We start from the raw sequence: 23,647 nt of genomic DNA, 5'->3' as shown, positions 1-23,647 counted from the left end.
ATTAATGGTTCCAAAAAATCATTGTTTACTTCATTTATTAAATTATGTAAATTAAAAATATTCAATCAAAGCTGCGAGTTACTTTTAGGTGAGATGGTTAAATAGTCGATTAGAGCTTTGTTTTGAGAGTTGAATGGTCACCACTTAAAATCATTATATATATATTAAAAGTGGAAACCCTACTCATCTGGCAATTTAAGCGAAGTGGTTTAATCTTCACATAGCAATTCATTTACTCCGAGTTCGAGTCCTATTTTTTGCGAAAAATAATCTTTTTCGTGCTTCATCTTCTTCTTCATGGATCAAGATCCTCCTCGAGCTCCTCGGAAGGTAAATTTCAAACGCCGAACTCTCTCAGTTTAACTCTAGATAGTTTTTATTCATTTTTATTTTTTCATTTCTGCGCGCAGATGAAGTTCACCCCCAATCCTCCACCCAAAAGGAAGCCCAAAACCACTGCTTTCCACAAGTACGTTAGCTAGTTCAATTTTGGAATTGAAATTCTCAGCCATCTTAACTCCAAACGATAAATTCATTAGTTCGTTCATTGTTTCTGATTTGTGGAAATTGTTTTGAATTTGCGATGCAGGGGAGATGCTGAAGGACAACAACAAAATCCCGAAGAGGATAAATCGCTCTTGCGTCATTGGAATGTAAGTAATCCTCTCTCATCTTTCCATTTCTTGAACGACGGTGTAAATTTCTGTTTCTGTTCTGTTTAATTTAATTAATAGCCTTTCTTGATTATGTTTTGTTTGGTGACAGAGAAAACCAGAGTCATGAGAGTTCAGTGAAAATAATAATTAGATATTAGTACATTCCCGCAACAGACTAACAGCAAATTAGCACGTTAGATCTTAGGGGGAAAGAATAAAAGAAAAAAAAAAAGACGTAATAGAAAGAACTAAAGAAGAGTCAAGACTTACACAGCTTTTGTTTTTTGTATAAATATCCATCAAAATATAGACAGAGGAGTACATGTATGGTGTTTGTTTACTGAAACAAAGATTATGAAAGATACAGTCATATACAAGCAACCATTAAAAAGATGTATTCTGTGTCTCTCTAAAAAGTTGAGACACAAATTTCTAACTTGAGATACTAATTTTTTCAATTTTCCTTATTTTTCAATTTTCTTTTTGTCCTAAAGACTAAAAAAATAAATAAATAAAATAAAAACCCTCTCCATTTAAAGATTTACTGATTTAGTTTCATTTTGAATAAAATATAGTTTTTAGCTTTTTATTTAGGATAAATACCATTAATTGAATCTTCGATTTAGAGGAAAATTGAATGAATAAAGAGGGGAAGAAAAAACACATAACAAAATTTTAGGATATGATACCATCATTATTGAAAGATTAACACGCTTTATTTATTTTTTATTTCTTTTTCTGACAAAAAAAAAGAGAAAAATGTATCACAATCTTGAATCTTGATTGCTTATTATTTTAGGAAAGACTAAACTATAAAATAAAAACTAATGATTTGTTATAATGTATGTTTACAGTTTGACTGCTTTTTCTTTTTCTTTTTTTATTTTTAAAAAATAAGGAAGAAAGAAATCCCCAATCTTCTAGGTTTTCTTAGTCAGAACTTAAAATCAAGTGTAGAACTGCAAGTATGCAAACATTAAAAAGTTGAATGTATTCTTTGAAGATCACTAACATAAATGTTACTCTTTAACTTCCACGGCAAATGCTATTGTTATATGGATATTATTATAAGGGTTTAATTTTGATGCACTTAAACCATTTTACATCGTGGTTCAATCATGTTCGTTCCTTTATATGATCATTTCTACGTTGGTTGTTGAAAGTAGTTATTTTTGTTGACGTGGTGATATGTAATTTAATGTATGTGTAAAACAACTTTACACTATAGGCTTCTGCTTTTGTTGGAAAGCATTCATGAAACGCTAATAATGAATATTTGAATAATGTTCTTTTAAATTGACATCATAAATCGCTTCCCCGTCCGTTGATAAAATGAGATTGACTTCCTTTATTTTCTTCATTTGCAGGAAAACATTGCAAGACGCACACCTAAAACTGAAACAAAATGTAACGTTTTGCTGAAATTTTCTAAATATTATTGTTCATCTATATATCAAGCCAAAAGGCTGATGAAAACATGAAAGACATATTCCTGAAATTTGCATAGCTTTAGGGAAACATTTATGATAGATGTAGAAAGTTGTTCAAGTTATCAGATAACTGTTGTGTTGAAGAGGTAAAAGATCAGAACAATACCGCTTTATGGTCATCTTACCATGGAAATACTAGTTGAGTGGATTGGCTGCAAGAAAATGTACTGAACACCTTGATTAGTTAAATTTTTATATGCCCTGCTTGTTATTTTCATAGTTAATATTTTCATCTTGTTTTTTATGTAAATTTTGCAGCAAGTCATCAAGTTGCATTTGGTCCTGGAGATAGTTCTTCAGCTATGCTTCGGAGATATGGTAAAAGTAGCGGCTCATCTTTCGAAGACTTTTCTAATGATCTTGCTTTAACACTTTCTTCAATTGCTGAAGATGATAAAAGTCATAGTTCAATTGCTTGTTATTTTCATAGTCAATACTTTCATCTTGTTTTCTATGTAAATTTTGCAGCAAGTCAAGTGGCATTTGGTCCAGGAGATGGTTCATCGCCTATGCTTCAGACATATGGTAAAAGCGGCGGCTTGTCTTCCGAAGATTTAAATGCTTTGACACTTCCTTCAAGTGCTGAAGATGATAAAAGTGATACTTTTATGTATGATGTCGAGGAAACCATGAACAAATCAGAAAGGAAAAGTAAAAGAGAGCACAAGGAACCATGGGTGAGAAACTGTCATCACTCATTTTATTTTAGTTCTCATCAGCATCTTTGTCGCAAGTATAAGAATCTGAATCTTTCACTTAACTACAGGATTATCAACACTCTTACTATCCTACTATTCTTCCCCTGCGAATGCCCTATTCTGGAGATCCAGGTATGCTTTTATATACATTAACAAATGATCTAAAATCAGAATGAATATTCATCAAATAGAAAGATAAGGTGCCAAGGAACACAAGTTTTTTTTAGCATTGACAGCAGCATGTATTGGTTTTAAATCTGTTAGAAATTCTTGACGAGGATGAATTTGGGGAAGCTGCAGCAAGTGTGGAGTATGATGAAAATAAAATCAATGCTGCTGAGGAACTTGGCCTCAACGTAAGTACTCTCAGATGACATTTGATGAAGTAATTCTACGATCATTATACAGCAGAAACTGTTATATAAATATAATGAACAGATAAATTTTTCAACAGGAGAAGAGTGACCAACAAAAGATGATTTTGTTCAAGTTTCCTCCTGTTCTACCTTTCGAAAAGCCGACAGGGAGTAGGAAGGGGAAGGAGAAAGTTGGTACATCAACTGCTTCCAAAGAGCCTGGAAAGAAAGAGGGTACTCCCTTGGAAGGATTGCCAACGGGACATGTGGGAAAAATTATGATATACAATAGTGGAGCAGTCAAGTTGAAAATAGGAGAAAACCTATTTGATGTAAGTGCATGCAATGTGTTTTTCAGTTACTGCATTTGACATCATATCAATATGTAATTTTTGTTTCTAATGCAGGTGTCTCCAGGCTCAAATTCTCAAATTTTGCAATATGCTGCAGTGATGAACACTAAAAAGAAAGAGTGCTGTGTTCTTGGTCAGCTTGGTAAAAATGCTGTGGTCACCCCTGATCTTGATTCACTTCAACTCTAAGAAGACAAAATGTAAATATACCATGATTCACCATCGAGTTAGAACAATCATTGACATGGTAGTGGAAGTACCCAGTTACTTGTTAAAAGGGATATTGGGAGTAAATATACGTGTGATTAACACCGCTGATTGAGACTTGAGAGTAGCAAGTTAGATAATGAACATCGATTTTGGCACTGTGATATGACATGAAGAGTGTAATTACTATTGCTTGGTTGAAAATATTATTCCATGTAGGAAGTGCATAATTGACAGATGTTGATAATATTCTCAATTGCTTATTTGGTCTTTTATATCCAATAGTTAGAACGAAGAGACAAAATTCAGGTATTGCATAAAATTACCGTCAAATTTGTTAACATGAAACAGGCTGAAGAAATAAAAGACCAAAAAATTCACATGCTATATAAATAGCAACTAAGCCTAGTTTGGGTAAACAACTTAAATAAGCTCTTTTGAAAAAATAGCTTAAAGTATAAGAACTTTTATTAATAGCGGCTTATAAATAAGTTATTTTGTGTTTGAATTTTTAGTTATACAAATACTTATTTTAAAGTTGTAGCGTTTGGATAAATAACTCAAAAAATACAATTTTTTTCACAAAAAATAGATATTAAAACAACAATGATAACAAATACTTTTCAATATTAAAAGTTGATTTTCTATAATCTAATCACTAAGATTACAATTGTTTAGGCAATTAATTCTTTATTTGCTCTCTTATTAGTTCTATTTTTTAGGTAGAAACTGATTCTTCTACTCCATCTTCATCCATAACGGTGTTTTTGTATGTGGTAAATAGTAATAAAATTTTAATTCACAATAATGCAATACCAAAAAAATTATTGTATAGTTAATGTTTGCTGTTTTATTGTGTATGATATAGTAGATAAAAATAAAAAATAAATGTAAAATGTGTGTTAATATATATTTTGTTGCTTTTTTTTTAATTTTTTTTTACTTCTATCAGAATTCCCTCCTCTTTTATTGGGGTCAAGAACTTGTTATAACTAACTATAAAAATAATAGCAGCTATATAAAAATAAAATCACATGAAAAAAATAAAATTAAAACTGAGATTTTATACCACACACAATGTTAAATACAAATTTAATAATAAAAATAGAGTAGTAAGATGATAAAAAAACTGGAAAGAATATATGCAATAAGGTGGTTCAGATAGAATATTGTTTTAAAATGGTGGTGGAGGGTCAATATTTTCAGTAGATAAATCATTACCTGAAAATGATGGTGGAAGGCCAATGCTTCTAACAGATGAAACCTTGGGTGAAAATAGTGGTGGAGAGCCAATATTTTTAGTATTTTTTTAAGAATGAAGTAGATTTTTTTGTTTTGAGGTTATTTTTTTTGAAAATGATAGAATGACTTATCAAGGAGGAGAAATCATATATTTCTACTTTTTCAAAAAGTTATGAATTAACTTTTCGAAAAATTAAAAGTTCTTTTTAAAATAATGCCAAACACGCGTACTGTAACTTTTCATAATTCAAATGTCAGAAAAAGTAACTTCTGTTACTTCCCAAACGGGCTCTAAATCTCGCTGTAGAATAACTTCTAGTTCACTTCAAGGCTTATTTAACCATAAGGTCATCTGTGGAGTTTATTGTACATTATGTTAATCTGACTTCCACATCCCAATTTCATTGAAACACTTCATGGATTTCTTTACTAAAGCACTATTTACCTATTGTGTTGAAAAATACCATTTAAAAAATTTGTCCAAGCGGTCAATTCGCAACTAATTCTACTTAAATAAAATACCATTTAAAAACAGAAAATATTATTCCATGTAAGAAGTGCATAATTGACAGATGTTGATAATATTCTCAATTTGCTTATTTGGTCTTTTATATCCAATAGTTAGAAAAGATAACAATTCAGGTATTGCATAAAATTACGGTCAAATTTATTAACATGAAACAGGTTGAAGAAATAAAAGACGAAAAAATTCACATGCTATCTTGCTGTAGAATAACTTCTAGTTCACTTCAAGGTTGTTTAACCATAAGGTCATCTGTGGAGTTTATTATACATTATGTTAATCTGACTTCCACTTCCCAATTTCATTGAAACACTTCATGGATCTTCTTTACTAAAGCACTATCTACCTATTGTGTTGAAAAATATCCCAGCTATGTTAAAAGAAAGGGAAAGTATGAGGAGCCAATGGAATATTTATACAATGTGTACAATGGAAGTTTAGAGAGTATTAGAGATATAATCATTAATGTTACTTTTTCTCATTAATTGAAGTTTTTGGGATGAGTGGTATCATGCATGGTATTAGAGCACTAGATTCAAAAGGTCAAGAGTTCGAGTCTTGGTGAACCCCAAAATCAATTTAAATTTTTGGGAATGCCCTCTACTAACATTAAAATGCTAAAATAATAAGAGTAAAATTAAAATTTTAATATAATAATAAATGGTGTGTTCTGTCCTGTCTAAGTTACCAAACACAATGTCAAATTAGTGTCTTCTTATATTTATGTACTCTTGTGTATCTATGTCTATATCTCATTTATGTTGAAACAACAATCAAGTACATCGTAAAAGTATAATCTAACTTCATACATAAAATAATGCTAACATGTAAAAGTCCAAACTCCAAAGAAATAAGGACAAAAACACGCAATAATTTAACCATAAATTTGTAAAATAATGCTAACATTGCTTTCATGCTAAACACAATTGATACTTCAAGCATGAAACAATATTTTTATCTGATAAATGACAAAAATAAAATAAAATAAAATAAAATAAAATAAAACAGTGAGTCCCAATCCAAAACTTCTGTCCTACATCTCGTTTCCACAAATTATGTCAAACCCTAGCTTGAGCTCGAGTCAGCAGCACAAACATAAGGACCATGATAGAAAGGATAAATGAATTTCTCAGCTTGTCATTGAAAGCATCCAGGCTTTCTGCATTTGCATGTGTCCTCCTGTTAAATATAGGTTGAAACAGCTTATTCACTAAATTAGTAATTTTCTCAATAATCTCCTTGAATATGGCTCCTGCACTCTCAAATATCCTCACAACAAAATTTCTTGCATGGAAGGAGTCATCACCATCATCATCATCATCATCAGAAGGATCATGCTCCTCCTCATCTGATATGGAAGCTCATAGCAATTATCAGCATGAACTACAGACAAATCTACACCTTAATCTGTTCAAGTAGGACAGACTTAAATACCAACCTGCCGAGATCGCCTCCCTCAATTCCCGCACAGCTTCATTCTCCAGAACAGCATCCCAAACAACTTTATCAGATGATAATGACTTCACCATTCTCTGCAGCAGCAACAACAATTGGTTAAATACATGTAATAATTTAAATTAGTAACAGTTAAGTGTGTTTTCCTAGCAGAACCATGTTACTGCTTTATATTGTCTATGTTAGATTCCGGAAAAAGCATATATTTTTAACAAAGTGAACATTATGACAGGGAGTTTCATACATAATCAAGCAAAAGCTTTTAGCTTTCATTCCTTTTTGTGTGCGGTTACATACAAGAGGTTCTGACTGAGACTAACAGGACTAAAAGAATTGACCTGAACATAAGGATCATTCTTCAACAAATGAAATGCATAATAAACTCTATCATATGCATTGTTAGGTTGCAATGATGCTGAATTATATGAAGACAAAGAGGGTTCTTCCCAGTCTGGGTCAGACACTTTTGAATCTGAAGAAGAAACTTGGTCCGCAAACACCCTGCAACATTGAACACGGTAACACTCAACTCCCACTATTCAATTACAACTTCAATACGCCAACAATCAGCCACCCTTATAGAATACGCTTTAAAAATGAGGTAAATAGAATATATATTTATAAACAAATATATATTGACGGAATTGGTGGCTGATTTTAGCGTGAGCGGAACGTTTTTGTTCCACCTTACCTGATTGTTTAGTATTTCATTATTTTCAAAATAAAAAGAAAAGCAAAGAAAAGTAGAAAGTGAAAATAAAGACATGCATACTGTTGGAGAGCAGAGACAGCATGATCAACTTCACTGTGAGAAGGAACAGGGCCTATAACGTAACCGCCATGGCGCTCAAACCCATCAACACAAACCCACTCGCTCTCATCAGCACAAGCGGATAGTTTCTTAGCGTAGAGAAATCGAGCGGAGGGGAAGGAGAGAGGGTTTAATAATGATGAAAGTTGTTCTTTGTGAGAAGAAGATGAAGAAGAAAAGGGATCACTACGTGGAGGAGTAACAGGAACACCAAGACTTTCCCTTGACCTTGAAACCGCTCTGCCAACGCTCTTAAGAGACCTCAACATGCCGCCGTCACTGCCGCCGCCACCGCCAAATATCTTCATACTTTTAGATTCTTAGTCGGAGGTGGGAATAGAACAGTTAAATTAGTACTACGCTATTCAGCCCCACAACCTCCATAGCAGTGTTATGATATGCAGGATCTAATAAGATAAATGAGCTACAGTTACATATTGAGCCGTATTTGCTTGCAGTGATGCTTTCTTTCATTTTTAAACCCGCAGTACTTGTATATAAGGTTAATGGATTTGAATTCACTCAATTTTGAATTTTATTTTAAAAGATAAAATATAATTTTTTATTATTTATTTTATGAGGAATGCTAGGGTAACAACTATTGTGATTTGTAGCCAGTCTCAATGATGATTTTAATGGTGTGAAATTTCATACAATAATTCATTTTTCTTTGCTAGTTACATGTTGGCCAGAATTTAACAAAGTTGTTGTCCCCTAGACTTTTCCATATTTTATAAATAAAATAAAAAAAGTATTCAAAAATAAAAAATTATATTTTATTTTTTAAAATTTTAAAAATTTAAATTCAAGTATAATAATTATAAATTATTAGATAATTTAAATGTAATTAAATTATTTAAAATAAAAATAATAAAAGTTTTTAAAAATTAAAAGTAAAATCATTAAATTTTGTTTTTTAAAATTTTTGAGCATATAAAATGATTCAGTTTTATTAAATAGATAATAATTTTTGTAAACAATATAAATAATAGGTTCTAAAATTGATCCAATAAAATAAAAAATACTCTATCCTAAATTATCTCTTAAATCATAACATTAGGATAACTATCTAATGAATTAAATATCTATCTATTATTAACTATGTAGGAGTAAATCCAATTAAGAATAATAAACATAATCATCTGGATAGTCACCAAAAAAAAAACATAATCATCTGGATACCTATTAAATTGAATATTCAGTATATCTATTATTCACATTATTTAATATTCTTATTATCTTTCTATACTTTTCCTAGATGATTTTACCTCATATTCTTAAATTTTGAACATTTTACTTTTTTTATTTTAAATTTTAAAAATATTTTTATTAGTCATTTAATTCTTTTTTTAATAGAAGTATAAATTAAATTTTTTTTATATTTTAAAATTTAAAAGACTAAAATATGTAATTTTAAAAATTTTAAAAATTAATATGGATAATTTTTTTATTTTTTAAATAATTAATATATCGTAATTAAAAAATTCTAATATTATAATAATTCAAATAACAATTTAGTGATTTGCAAATTTTCCTCCGTCACAATAAATATATATATATAGGGGCCTGCTACACATACAAGTAAAAAGGCCGTACAAGTTTTACAAGTTATCAGCCCAAACTTCATTAACACGCGCATTAACTCATTTTGAATGGAGCGTAACTACACGTGCCCCACTCAAACTCAAACGGTTCCTCCTCTTCTTCTTCTTCTTCTTCGTTTTTTTTTTCGATTTTCATGGTTTCTAAAATTCTTTTTCTTCTTCTTGCTGCACATTCTTCTTCCTCTTACTCTTCTTCTTCTCCTTTTCTTTCGTTTCTGCACGTTCTTCTTCCTCGTTTTCCTCTTTTTCTTCTTCTTCATTTACGTCTTTTCTCTCTGTTTTCTCTTTTTTTTCGATTTTTCATGGTAAAATCGTTTTTGAAGAAGAAGAAGCAGCAGAAGATGAGGAGGAGAAAGAGAAAGAGTTCTGAATTATGCATAATCGTTTGGGTGAATTCTTGTAACCGTTTGGGTGTATTTTCTGTAATCCTTTGGGTGTATTTCTGTAATCATTTGGGTGTATTTGAGTGATATCTGACTGATATCTATGGGTGTATCTGACTCATATCTATGGGTGTATCTTACTGATATCTATGGGTGTATTTTTCATTTCAGAAAAAATGGCAGGCAGAAACCAAGCTGAAAAAAATGTAAGAACAAATATATGTCTTCGATCAAATCAGTTTTTCATAATAGAAATATATCTAACTCTAATTTTGCTTTGTTTACAGCAAATCAAGGACCTAAAGTGTGCAACCCATCTGTTGAGTGAGAAATTCAGAAATATGAGCGAGGAGAAGTGATGCAATAAGACTGTCCAGGCCATCCTCATTGTTATTGAGTCCATTTTGTCAGATAAATTCTAATGATATTGTCACTGATTAATGTAACTGTTATATACTCTTGTAAGAAATTGAACACATGGTGTAAATATATTTGATCCAATTATAAGTAAATTTTTTTTTCCATAATTAAACTCTCTCTGGTGTATTCAAAATGTCTGATTTACAGGTACTATAATATGAAGTGGTGATCCAGATAGATTGGAACCCATATATGACGGTCTGCATAGAGATCTGCATAATACACCCAAACACAGACTATAAATACACCCGATAAAAAATTAAATTTACACATCTACTGCAGATTTTAACCCAACACTACCTGAAAGCCATTTGTTGTCCACAAGACCAAAATTAATTAAACTCTCTCTGGAGTATTCAAAATGTCTGATTTACAGGTACTATAATATGAAGTGGTGATCCAGATAGATTGGAACCCATATATGACGGTCTGCATAGAGATCTGCATAATACACCCAAACACAGACTATAAATACACCCGATAAAAAATTAAATTTACACCTCTGCTGCAGATTTTAACCCAACACTACCAGAAAGCCACTTGTTGTCCACAAGACCAAAATTAATTAAACTCTCTCTGGTGTATTCAAAATGTCTGATTTATAGGTACTATAATATGAAGTGGTGATCCAGATAGATTGGAACCCATATATGACGGTCTGCATAGAGATCTGCATAATACACCCAAACACAGACTATAAATACACCCGATAAAAAATTAAATTTACACCTCTGCTGCAGATTTTAACCCAACACTACCTGAAAGTCACTTGTTGTCCATAAGACCAAAATTAATTAAACTCTCTCTGGTGTATTCAAAATGTCTGATTTACAGGTACTATAATATGAAGTGGTGATCCAGAATTTCAAATAGATTGGAACCCATATATGACGGTCTGCATAGAGATCTGCATAATACACCCAAACACAGACTATAAATACACCCGATAAAAAATTAAATTTACACCTCTGCTGCAGATTTTAACCCAACACTACCTAAAAGCCACTTGTTGTCCACAAGACCAAATTTTAGCAGAAAATCATTCCAATTCCTATCAAATGAGTCTTTGCTATGAGGGTTTCATTTTTCCTCTTTGCTACATGTAATCAATTGATTCTTAATCTCGTTTTCCTTCTTATTTGTGCTCCACTTCGCCCTGATTCAGCTGACAATCTGAGGTTGAATCATCTATTATCTTCAAAACGAGTTCAAACTTTGATTTCAGAAACCAGAAAATCGAAAAGAAAACGAAGCTGGAGTTACAGAGAGAAGAACTAACGTCAATGACGAAGAACAAACCAATGAGAAAGGAGAAGAAAAGAACGATCGAAAAACCAGGGGAAGATGCGCGAGAAGAAGAACGATGAAATTTGGAAAGAAGGAAAACAAAGAAGGAAACAAATCTTTTAAATTTGGTAGTTATACAAACGCGGAATCTTTGTATAGCGCGTGTAAGTGACGTAGGAGTTGCAACGCGTTTTAGTAGATTAGGCGTTAATGAACTTGTAATAGTTACAAGCCCTAATCGCTTGTATACTGAGCTTTCCCCATATATATATATATATATATATATATATATATTCTTTCCCAAAAATTGACAGCCTCAACCCAAAAGCCAAAATATGACAAATGGACACTTCACTCACACACATTCCTCCACGTGGATTTTTAAATATTTTTTTATTTTTCTAAAACAGTTATAGTTCACAGGACAGGAGCCACTTCACTTCACTTGCGAGTTCTTCTTCCTCTGTGGTTCTTTCCCAATGGCTCTCCTCTCTTTCCCTTATTTTCCTTCTCATTTTCCGTCACTTTCCTTCTCCCCAAACACTCGGCGCTGCTCTCCTTCCTTCAAAATGAGTGCGCAACAAACTGCTACTACGGCCATTGTGTGGTTCAAGCACGACCTCCGAATCCACGATCACCCAGCCCTCACCGTTGCTTCTAGCTTCCAATCACTCCTTCCTCTTTACGTCTTCGATCGCCGTATCCTCTCTCGTCAGTATCCGCCGACAGCCCGAAACACTCTTTCAGATCTTAACTCCCTTCGGAGAATGAAATCTCACCATGTTGAATTGCTGATTGCAGGTTTCTCTGATGAAATGCTGGAACTGCTCCTGTTCGCGCTGCAAGATTTGAGGAACTCCTTGAAGGAACGCGGCTCCAATCTCATGATTAGATTCGGGAACGCAGAGCACGTCATACAACAGCTTGCATCTGAGGTTGTTACTCTTCAGTTAGTTAGTTACTTCTTTAGTTGATTAGTTACACAGTTAGTTAATTTTTATAGTGAGTTACTTAGTTGATTAGTTACTGATGACGCCACAATACATGTCCGTGCATAATGAGAACTTTTTTTCCGCCAAAGTGCATGATGAGATCTTGAATTAAGAATTATCAATTGCTTTTGTTGAACAAATTCATCGCCCAGGGTGGAACAGGTGAATGCCAGTTGTGTATTTGCAGAACAAGAGGTGGAGTATGAATTGTACTTGCTTTTGGATGTTATGAAGGAGTGTATGAAATCTGTCACGGTTCGAGAACGTGCTCCTAGGATTGAATTATGGAACACTCCATTTTATGATGTAAATGTAGGTATCTGATTGATTCTTGGCTTCTTTGGCTATCTAAATTGTTCAAGAGTTGAAGAATTTATATGTGGTAATTGGTGATTACTTTTATTAACTTGTCGATAATTGATTTGGTCGTTTCTATCACTATCCAATAGGTTCTGCAAAATCTTCCTGCATCATACGATGACTTTAAGAAACTTCGACTACCTGTAACTGAACCACTTCAGCTGTCAAAATTACCTGCTGCAGACATGGAACTGGACTGGGGTGAGTTCTGTGGTGGTTGACTTTTCTTGTCACTTGTCATGAATCTTCTTTTGGAAGAGTATTTGATATTATATTTTCCATTTTTTTAATCCATTTAACATCTTGCACTTGTAAAGTGGCCAAAGTCATATGATAGATTTTCATTGAAATAGGTACTCTTCCTGTATATGATGATGTAAAGAATTTCATTACCAGCAACCAAGGGAGATTGAGAGAGAGGTGGAACTCAATCAAGTTGACATCAGCTGAAACCTTATTACGGAATAAAATAATGAAGTCTAGTGGGAGCAGTGAAGGAAGTTATGACTCTAGGCAACTGCAGTCAAAGAAATCAAATGAATCTGTTTTCCTGTCACAAAAAGGTAATGCTGTAGGAGGTGGAACAAACAATGTATTAAATGCCTTGGCTGCATATTTGAGATATTTCGAGGGAACAGCTCGTGATGACTGGCAAGAGTATGTAGTAAAAACCTGGCTTTTGTGATTATTTGTTGGCTAATATCTTCTAGGGTCTTGAGTATGGAGTCTAGAGGTCAGTTTAAAAACACGAACAGTGAAATGTCTTTTCACCTTTAAATCTGTGCAGGATACATGAAAAAGTACGTGCTTCTGAAAGTCGGAATGGAGCATCATTTATTGCACTCTTTGGTCCTGCTCTATCTCTTGGCATTATATCTAGAAGAAGTGTACACTATGAAGCTATCAAATATGAGAGAGAACGAAATGCAGGATTTATATCTCCCTTTGGATATTCAGCTACCACAATTGCAGGAGCAGTTGATGCTGTGTGCTCAAAGGAGGTGCTAGTTTTAGCAATTTTGCTATATTAGAATACAATTTTTTTTTCTGCCTTATTGATTTGGTTATTTCTTATTAGTTGTAACAGAAAACTTTCCTTGACCTTTCTTATCAAATGATCTATTCATTTAATTTTTTGGAACATAGTGGTACTGGCTTATGGCTTTGAGAAATCAAACAAACAATGATGGGATACACTCAACACGGATGTGGAAATGGAATGGTTTTCTTATTCAGGTATTCAACTGATTTATCATACTCAACGATTGATTCATTTCCAAATGGCCAGTCAACTCTCTTTTGTCAATTTAATGAATTAAGAACCCAAAAATTGGTTTTGTTAGTATACAGTTGCTGGCAATGATGGTCCTGCTGTTGTTCTTGTGCATGGATTTGGCGCTTTCGCAGAGCACTACCGTGACAACATAAATGGTTTAGCTGGAGCTGGAAATCGTGTTTGGGCTATTACATTGTTAGGATTTGGCAATTCAGAAAAGCCAAATATTGTGTATACTGAACTCTTGTGGGCCGAACTATTGAGAGATTTTATTGTTGATGTTGTGGGTGAACCTGTCCACCTTGTCGGGAACTCAATTGGTGGTATGATTACATAAATTGGGTGTACTTCCTCTAAAAAAATCTGTCCTTTTCACACTTACACACACACAGAAATTTGTAGCTTGTTGCATTTCTATATTTTTTTTCTACTTGTCTCTTCATCCGCTGTTGATGATTTGATAATTGTTTTTCTTACTCCAGGTTATTTCGTATCCATTGTTTCTTGTCTTTGGAGTGTTTTGGTCAAATCTGTAGTCCTAATCAACAGTGCTGGCAATGTCGTCCCTAGTTATACATACATACCTTTACCTGAAGTAAGTGTAAATCAGAACAACTGAAACTATACCATAGAACTTGGAGCATAGTAGTACATGGATTTTTTTCTGTTTGATTTATCTGGAAAATGACTTCTGCATGAGACTATTTATTTTGCTGCTTTAAATGATTTGGAGCAGATTACTAGATTTTTGATTCAGCAAATTAAAAATAGAATGAAAGAGCGAAATGCATCAATGAAAGTTGGGGTTTGGGTGATTGATTTGGTCCAAGTTAAGTTTGTTTCTTAGATGAGATAAATCTACGCGCACATCTGCCACCATGTATGTGTATATATGTATATTTCGTATTCTAATATGTATTCTATATGAATTGCTGATTTGGTGTCTGATTTTTTATGCACACCTAGTATGATTGATTAGATTTAATTCAAATCTATTTTATAATTTCTCAAAGCATTTCTTGTAATAATATGACAATCTTGATAATTTATTATAAAATAATTCAATTACCGAGTCCTATAACATGCTTTCCTATTCAGGATAGAAAAACCTCCGGCGCCTCCTGGTTGGGCTCTCGTGTTCTTCTACTATATTTGAGGTTACGGATTCAGGAGTTAGTTAAGAAATGTTATCCAACTGTAAGTGTTTCAAAGGTATAATTATGTCTCACATTTTTGGTGTGGATCTTGCTTGGTTCTGAGGCATTTAACTTCGCATGCAGCGGACAGAAAGAGCAGATGATGGGCTCATAAATAAAATGCTAAGAGCAGTATCCTCTTCTTCTTGGCTTTTACTTTTTAGTAATTTGCTTCACTTTGAGTTTTGCATTATTCTGATGTGTATACATGGCTCATTTTGCCATCTCCTTACATATGTAAAAGTCTTATGATCCTGGTTCTCCTGTGGTCGTGGAAAGCATCTTCAGTTTTAATCTTTCCATACCTCTTAATTTTCTTATTGAAGAATTCAGGGAAAAGGTTCTGATTATACAGGTACTCTAACGTTAATGGCAAGAAAATTTGAAGTTGATATGATATATGTATGTGAATTAATCTCTGGTATAGCTTCGTATCTTGTTATTGATTTCTTTGTTATCAGGGGATGAAAGATCCAATTTCTGACTCCAGTTCCAGGGTGGCTACACTGAAAGAACATTGCGATGGACTTGTAATTAAAGAATTGGATGCTGGTAACTATAACTTTTTATACTTGTTCATCTATTTTTAACTTTTAATTTTTTAATGATATCCAAAATTTTTAAACTTCTAACATTACAGGCCATTGTCCGCACGATGAGGTGCCAGAACAAGTGAATGATATCCTTTATGAGTGGATACCTAGGATTGAAAGCCAAATTTTGACAGGGTCCCCAGCTTAAAGTCTATTGATGTATATAGCAAAATGTAAATGTATATAATCATTAATCATTATTCATTATTACCAGAACATTTTATAATTTAATTTTCTTTCTTACTTATTCATATAAATTGTTAGAGAGTTTGAATTAAATTGGTCCATTTCTAAAAAAAACATCCAACATTCTATCCAATTCCTAAGATTTGCTAAAACTTAGGGTGCGTAAGAGAGTACTTTGATTGGACTTTGATGAGCATGGATATAGGTGATGGAGAGTTTGAGAGAAAGGAATGGGTTGAGTTTCTTGTCAAGACGTCGAGGTATGTGTACGGTGTTCCTAAGGCAAGGGACTCCAATGCCACTAATGAACGTGAGGACTGGGGTGTGTGTTTGTTAAAGGAACTGGAGCGTCACGGTTTGAATCTCATTTTGAATATGTAACAACTCTGCCGTTGCATATATCCCCTCTTTGGCAGTGTAAGTGTGTAACTCTTCGACCTGGCGTTCCAAATCCAGCCTGAATGGGAGCTAACTTGCCACAAAAGATTAATATAGAGAATCAACTCTTCCACGACCAGATAAAGGAGTTGCAAGTCTACTATAACTCCTGCCTTCGTGTGTGTTCATGGGCTTGTAAACAACCTTTATATTTGACCATCTGATTGTGATAAAATACAGAAGATGATGATGAAGAAGAATAGGAGGAGCAGGAAAAAGAGAAAAGAGAAGGAGTTTTGAGTGATGCAGAATTTATCAGTAATAACAGCGTAATATTTTAACTTTAATAAAATTATTTTTTTTAATGTTGTATTTTTTTTCTTTCTTTTTTTTTTATTGTTGCTCTTACCTATTTTCTTAGAAGTATTGCTTTTCATATTAAATTTGAATAAATATGTATCTACTATATTTGAATAAATGAATGTAGGTTCATATTTATTGGATTAATTTTTTGCCAGAAATAAAAATAGCACCAAAATTTGTTTAAATTAACACCGAAATTCAAATACAATGATATAATGTAAAAAATAAATTGCAAACTAAAATATCACGTTGACTCTATAAAATGAAACAAAATAGCACCGAATTACTTAAAATTGACATCAGAAGTTCCGTAACATGACACAAAAACATTACTTAAAATTGAATACTTATCTCAAATATAAAAAACTGAAAAATAACACCGAAATGTCTTCATTCTAATAATTTTTAACTAAATGATGTGATAGAACTAAAAACTTATTTCATGAAGACTTGAATTATAGATTTACAAATTTTAATAGAGAGGATAATAAGTGAAAAAATATGTATACAACACAGCGAAATTAAGTAGAACAAGTACAAAAATTCGAAAGAGAATGAATAGTGGCATTACGTATAAGAAGAATACGATGTATTTGATATATAAAACAACAAACAAATTTCTAAAGAATAACATTGAAATATCTTTATTCTAACACCAAAATCTTCAACTAAATAATGTAATGGAACTAAGAATTTATTTCATCCAGACTTGAGTTGCAGATTTACAAATTTTGATAAAAAAAAAAGAAAATAAGTGGAAAATCTATAGATAACGCAACGAAATTAACTAAAACAAGTGCAAAAATTAAAAAGAAAATGAACAATATTATTTATGTATAAGAAGAAGACGATAATAGCGACAATAACAATAACGATAATGAGAATGATGATAATAATGATAATGGAGGAGGAGGAGTAATTCAATTGAGAAAAAGAGGAGGAAGAACTGCTGGTGGTGGTAGTGGTGACAATGGCGATGATGATGAAAGAAAAAGAAGAGGAAAAAGGAGAAGAATAATAAGCATCAGCACCAGTAGACGTGTATAGAAGAATAAGAAGAAGACGAAGACGCTAATGATAACATAAGAGAGCGCGCTGATGTGAAATTACAACCAAATAAAATACTTAACAAAGTCAAACCAAGTTAGTTTTATTGTATATTTTATAAGTGAGACTAAAAAAAATTATTGAAGGTCTTTTTTTGCTTTACACGGTATCTTCCAACGACTAAAGACTAATTTACGACAGATTTGAGCTCTATTTAAAAATTTATCCATGCCCAATGAATTGCAACATGTATTAGGCAAGATTCGAATCTCCAATACTTAGGAGTGTACACGGATTGGATCGGATCGGATCCAAAATTTCGATCCGATCCATACTAAAATCATCGGATCCAATATCCGCAATGTGCAGATCGGATATCGGATATATCCGCAAAACACCAAAATATTTTTAAAAGCTTATTTTTATTAAAAAAATATCAATAAAATTCATTTTTCTATTCTTTTAAATATGTTTACTCATAAAATAATATTAAATATAATTTTTTAAATAATAAATTAAAATAATACAACATATATAATAATTATTAGTTGAAATAAAACATAAAAAGAATATTTACTTATTTATTTTTTTATTTTTGTGGATACACTGATATGTAGATACCAACACAAAATCCGCAATCCGATCCGATTAGTGTGCGGATCCGATCCTATCCGAAAGCCTTGTGGATCGGATCCATATCCGTAATTTTCGAATCGGATTCGGATAAATACAGCGGATATGCGGATCAAATCCGATCTATGAACACCTCTACCAATACTTATTTAAACAGACTAGTAAGCTAACAACTAAACTAACCTAACTTAAGTTGGTTAAAAAAGATTGAGGAACTATAGATTGTATTTTATATTTTCAATTGAAAAATAAAATTGAGAAGATCTATTTTTGTTTGAACTTTGAACAGCAAAACATTACTGAATTCAGTTCGATCTAATAAAATTCTGGTAAAAACTGAATACATGATTACATGTGAAGTTCATAATTAAAAATTGTTTGATGATAGTTTAGTCAAATATATTAAATAATTTAACCACTTTTAACTATCAATTATTTTATAAAAACAACTTTATGTGAGTCTCTGCTTTGACAAAATGACAAATTAAAAAATCGTCGAAGACCCAAAACCGATGGGTCGAATGGTATCAGAATTGAATTTAAATTTTCTAAATTTTAAATTTTCACCTTAGAAAATAAAGTGTAATCTCTCATTCATAAATTATTTTTTTTTCATATTTTTGTAGTCCCACATATGAAATAAATAATGAGTTTACATTTTATTCTCTAAAATAAAATTTAAAATTTAAAAAATCAAAAAGCAGGTTTTTTAAACCAGCGCCAAGCGCCAATACAACGTCGTTTTGGATTAAAAAGAAAAAAAAAACACAAAATTTACGAACAATTTCCTGACTCTGAAATCTTCTTCTTCCTCTCCCAGCCGTGCTCTCCTCCTACCCAGCCGCGGCATTCCCCCTATCCGCCGTCGTCCCCTTCCTTCGCCGGTGCAATCTATTTCCGTTTTCGATTTCCTCGCTGTCGCCTTCTAGCCACCTTGTAGTCGCCATCGTCGTCGCTGTTCCCTGCCGCCTTTCAGTCACCGTCTTCTCCTCTCTCCCAGAAGCCTTGCAATCGCCGACGTCGCCTCCCAGTCCTCTGCTAAGCCTCTCCTCGGCTTCTCAGTTCAGGACTTTCCTCAGGTAATATGTTTTTTAATTTTTCAGTCCTCAATCCGCTGTGTTAGTTGCTTTGTTTCCAGTTTTTCAATTTGTTGTAGTTGTTACTGCTGTGTTTTTGCCTCTCCTTCCTCCTCCTCTTCGGATCTTCCTCCATCTCTGCTCATAACTTAGCCGCACTTTGAATTTCTCTCGTCTCCTTCCTTTGCGTACTCTCTCTCTCTCTCTCTCTCTCCAAGGCAACAACCAGCTACCACGCACATCTCTTTCAGCCTAATCGATTGGAGAAGCTCACATTATCCTTTTCTTTTCTTTTTTTTTTTTCACTGTTTTTGCAGTTTCGAGTTCGATCATGTCGAAGGACAAGGACTCTACCAATTTGTCACGCACCTTCAAATACCTCTTAGGTTTCGATTTAAATTATTGTTTCTTTTTTCAGTAATGACAATTTAGCAATGTGATTTTAGTTTAACTGGAAAACATACATCAGATTTTAGTTTAACTGTTCCAGATTTTCGTTAAAATAGTATTGCATTCGTTCTTTCTTTTTCTGGTGCTACCTTACATAACAAGGCTTGCTGATCTTCTTTTCTCGATGTGTTGAATGTGGATATCATGATTCCAGCTACTCAATTCTTGTCAAGAGGAATTCCATTTATATTCAATACATGGATTGTAAGGCATCTTACACAAGAAGACTATGCGGTAAATCAATTTCTATTGCTGTTTACATCTTCTGTGTGCAACTGAGTATATGTATGTTTGATTGTGTTCATCTTTAAACTTAGAAGCGGATTCTCTTTCTGTTGTGATGTATACATGTGCTTGATAAAATTTGCCACCGGCAGTGTTCCCTATCATTTACTCAGATTAGATAGCTTTAGCAAATGATTTTCATTGCTTATCTGCTTCTTGTACTTATGTTTTGGATGATCAGTTGTTTTGTTTCTGTGTTTCTTTGATGCAGCTATATGCAGTGCAGTTTCATCTGTTTGTCACATGTGTTTTATTTCTTAGTCGGGAAGGCTTCCGGCGAGCATGCTTGCGCATGGAAATGCAAAGGTGATCCATCATGCATTGCTATTTCTGTTATGTAGGAAATTTTGCTAGAAACTTTTTTCTCTATTGAGTTAATTTGGGTTCCTTGCTTCAGTTAGGGATAGTGCAGGTTCCATCCCTATGGTGAGAGATTTGCCAGTTCTTTTAGTTCTCTTTGATTAGGTTTATCTGATCTATGTTTTTCAACTAAGTGGATTTAAGGATGAGTCTTAGGCTGAGACCTGCAAATGCAATGTTAGTTTAGAGCTGATTTTTATGATGCTATGTATGAACTATATTGTTGGTCAAAGGAAGTGTTTGTGATCAAAGTTGGTTTTGCATAAGGTGAAAGAACTATGGAAAAGTCAAATTGATTCAATTAACACTAGGTTATATCTATCTCTTTGATTGTATAGAATATAGTATTCCAAAAATGTAGTTTATGGAATGCAAATTAAGCTTTATTGCTTTCATTAGATTTTACGTTCTTAATTTAATTTCCGAACGCTCCTGATCAAATCCTTTTATCTTATACATTTTTCATTTTATAGTGATGGCAATACAAAAGATGTTGTGAAGCTAATGAAAGTGGTGTGGATGAGTTTCCCGCTTGGAATATTTATTACAATAGTGGCATGCTCTTTTGTTCTATGGTTGCAAGGCCTAAGTTATTCTAGTTCACTTGGGCAAGCTGTGTTGATCAATGGTAATCTACTTGAGCTTTATGCAATTTATACTCATTTTTTCTTTTGTCTTTGTGTGACTATTTAAGGCTAAGCTAAAAAAAAACGTAGTTAGAAAACCCTAAAGATAAAGCCTAACTTTACTGGAGACATTGATTATTCATGATGAGAAAAAGAATTCCATAATCTTATTTTTGTTCAATCCACATGTAATCAAGCAGCCTGGAATAACTCTTCAAGCTATCACACAATGTAATCTTTCAAATTTAATCAATTTGACTTGTTATGTCAGGTCTTGCATGCATTTTGGAGCTTTTAGCTGAGCCTTTGTATATTCTTTCACAGAACTTGGTCTTGCTTGAATTAAGATTGATGGTTGAGACAGTAGCTACTATTTCACGATGCTTGACAATGTACTTTCTACTTGTCAAGAAATCTCAAATGGTAAGAGCTTATTTGTATTGTGCTACAGACTTTGTCCAATTTCCTTATCATAAGCATAATATAGTCAGTGCTTGACAATGTACTTGCATCCAGTTTGATGAACTGTAATAATGATTTTTTCAAGGAGAAATAGTCTTCAAAGCTTATGCTGTTAGCTGGATGCATAGAATTGCTATTCTATATTTCTGGTCAGCATATCCTTAGAAATATGACTGATTTCAGAGTTGACTGACCATTTTCAGGAAAAACCAATCATATTTGCATTATCACAATCTGTGTATGGAGCCTGCTTATTTATTGGCTACTGGGGTTATCTCATTCTTTTCAGCAAATTCAAATGTTCTTACCTTTTCCCATTCAGGTTAATTTTTGTATACCTTTTTTCTGAGACTTAAATATGTCTAGTTCTTTACATGGTTGGTACCGGCCGCTTTTGTCATTTTCTCTTCTAGAAGATAAGAATAAATAAGATAAAGGAAATTAAAGGAAAAATGAAAAAAGTTTTGACTGTTAATGAATCTACAATTAGGCACTGGCAGTTCAAGGAGATGATTGTATATTATCTTAAGAACTGAATTGGTACTGTCCTATATAATTTTTCTGGGATTAATTTTCTGATGTAATCTTTGGTAGAGTGGATTAAACTTTGTGTATTAAATAGCAACACAATTATCAAGGCTTGGTAGATGTAATCACTTGTGTAATTTCATTGTTGGATGCCAGTAATATTGTTTATTAGCTTATCATTTGATTCTCTGAGTCACTTCTTGAACATGGATGAGTTTGCCTTTATTTCTTTCATCTTCTGAAATTATAAATGTGTGTATAACATGCTAGATCTTTTAAAATTATCGGAGAGCCATGGTATTTGCTAGGAACTTATCCTTGAAATCTTCAGTGATTATTGACATAAACCTCTCATTTACTAAGGTTGAACTATGTTATTCTCTTCTTGTACAGTTGTACTCATTTGCGTGCCTGGATACAATGTTTTGCAGTGTTGCAGCATAGATAATACTATTATTAACATCTAAGTTGGTTTGATAGAATGGGATAAACTTTCATAGTGATATGTTTACTAAGCTGTTCAATGAAAAGGTTAATCAAATTATTTATTATTTACGTCAGATTATTTAAATGTAAGCATACATTCTATAATTATCTCAAATTTTTGCAGAGAAGGAAAACTGATTGACTTTGATAAGCAGCTGTCCAAGATGTGCATGTTGTTTACCTTTCAATCTTATCAAAAGTTGATTCTTCAGGAAGGAGAAAAAATGGTGCTTGTGTGGTTGGATACACCATATAATCAAGCAGTATATGGTCTTGTGGACAAATTAGGTCTGAATTTGGTTTTCATAATTTGTACCATTAAACTTAATTGCTTTTCCTAATTTGGTTAAGAATGTTTCTTATTTTTATTGAGAAATAAGATTGATTTTCTCATATTCAATTTTAAATATCATCACCTTTCAGGTAGCTTAGTGGTGAGACTAGTCTTTTTACCTTTTGAAGAAAGTTCATATGTAACTTTGCAAGGTCTGCTTCAGGTTCTATTTCTCTCTTGTTCACTCAATATTTGGGCTGGAAAACCTGAATTTCTTCCTTTCTATTTTTTTTACCTTTTTGCTTCTACTTTACTCCTGCTTTTCTTCCCTCTTGTTTGTTTCTTTGCATTATAATGTTATACTTCATTCCTCTCTCCTGAATTTTCTGAGTAGTTATATTAGTTTTAGTTGACCATGAGACTTATTTCCCTTATTGTGATTAATATAAAGAAATTGATAATCTGAAGTCAGTATTTTTCATCAAACAATAAGTGGGATGAGCATGATTATATTGTTAGCACTATATTAATATTATGGGGACATACTTATTTTCATACGTAGAACATTCATTTAGTCATAGATGTGTAAAG

General features: G+C 32.7%; 4 protein-coding genes across 5 annotated transcripts; 3 read left to right on the top strand and 1 right to left on the bottom strand.

Annotated features, from left to right (window-relative positions):
• The first annotated feature begins 131 nt into the window (after positions 1-131).
• LOC112737382 (uncharacterized) lies at positions 132-4,007 on the top strand. Of its 2 annotated transcripts, none has more exons than XM_025787265.3 (10): positions 132-330; positions 411-469; positions 590-653; positions 2,024-2,063; positions 2,405-2,464; positions 2,615-2,823; positions 2,913-2,976; positions 3,109-3,200; positions 3,299-3,532; positions 3,608-4,007. In XM_025787265.3, exons 1-10 carry the CDS (start codon positions 298-300, stop codon positions 3,740-3,742), a joined length of 990 nt encoding a protein of 329 aa, XP_025643050.1. In that variant the 5' UTR covers positions 132-297; the 3' UTR covers positions 3,743-4,007. The 2 variants fall into 2 exon arrangements, with proteins under 2 accessions (XP_025643050.1, XP_025643049.1); XM_025787264.3 differs by having other exon boundaries at positions 183-330; positions 2,405-2,470.
• A 2,273-nt stretch (positions 4,008-6,280) lies between these two features.
• LOC112735766 (uncharacterized) lies at positions 6,281-8,263 on the bottom strand. Its single transcript, XM_025785272.3, has 4 exons — positions 7,753-8,263; positions 7,319-7,481; positions 6,964-7,057; positions 6,281-6,873 (listed from the first exon to the last, which is right to left on the bottom strand). Exons 1-4 carry the CDS (start codon positions 8,097-8,099, stop codon positions 6,584-6,586), a joined length of 894 nt encoding a protein of 297 aa, XP_025641057.1. The 5' UTR covers positions 8,100-8,263; the 3' UTR covers positions 6,281-6,583.
• A 3,649-nt stretch (positions 8,264-11,912) lies between these two features.
• On the top strand, positions 11,913-16,149 carry LOC112737379 (uncharacterized). Its single transcript, XM_025787261.3, has 14 exons — positions 11,913-12,196; positions 12,287-12,420; positions 12,640-12,789; positions 12,927-13,038; positions 13,191-13,494; positions 13,625-13,838; positions 13,984-14,073; positions 14,181-14,436; positions 14,596-14,708; positions 15,212-15,310; positions 15,394-15,441; positions 15,554-15,664; positions 15,771-15,861; positions 15,950-16,149. Exons 1-14 carry the CDS (start codon positions 11,965-11,967, stop codon positions 16,048-16,050), a joined length of 2,055 nt encoding a protein of 684 aa, XP_025643046.1. The 5' UTR covers positions 11,913-11,964; the 3' UTR covers positions 16,051-16,149.
• A 3,097-nt stretch (positions 16,150-19,246) lies between these two features.
• Positions 19,247-23,645, top strand: LOC112732728 (uncharacterized). The gene is made up of 10 exons (XM_072210561.1): positions 19,247-19,588; positions 19,903-19,971; positions 20,190-20,269; positions 20,532-20,626; positions 21,154-21,308; positions 21,578-21,729; positions 21,972-22,090; positions 22,907-23,070; positions 23,206-23,279; positions 23,619-23,645. The coding sequence occupies exons 2-10, from the start codon at positions 19,917-19,919 to the stop codon at positions 23,643-23,645; spliced, it is 921 nt and encodes a 306-aa protein (XP_072066662.1). The 5' UTR covers positions 19,247-19,588; positions 19,903-19,916.
• The last annotated feature ends 2 nt before the right edge of the window (positions 23,646-23,647 follow it).

Source organism: Arachis hypogaea, chromosome 13 (genome assembly GCF_003086295.3).
Source record: "Arachis hypogaea cultivar Tifrunner chromosome 13, arahy.Tifrunner.gnm2.J5K5, whole genome shotgun sequence".
Classification (NCBI taxonomy): Eukaryota; Viridiplantae; Streptophyta; class Magnoliopsida; order Fabales; family Fabaceae; genus Arachis; species Arachis hypogaea.
Note: the sequence above shows the minus strand (reverse complement) of the source record. Positions and strands in the feature narration are given on the sequence as shown.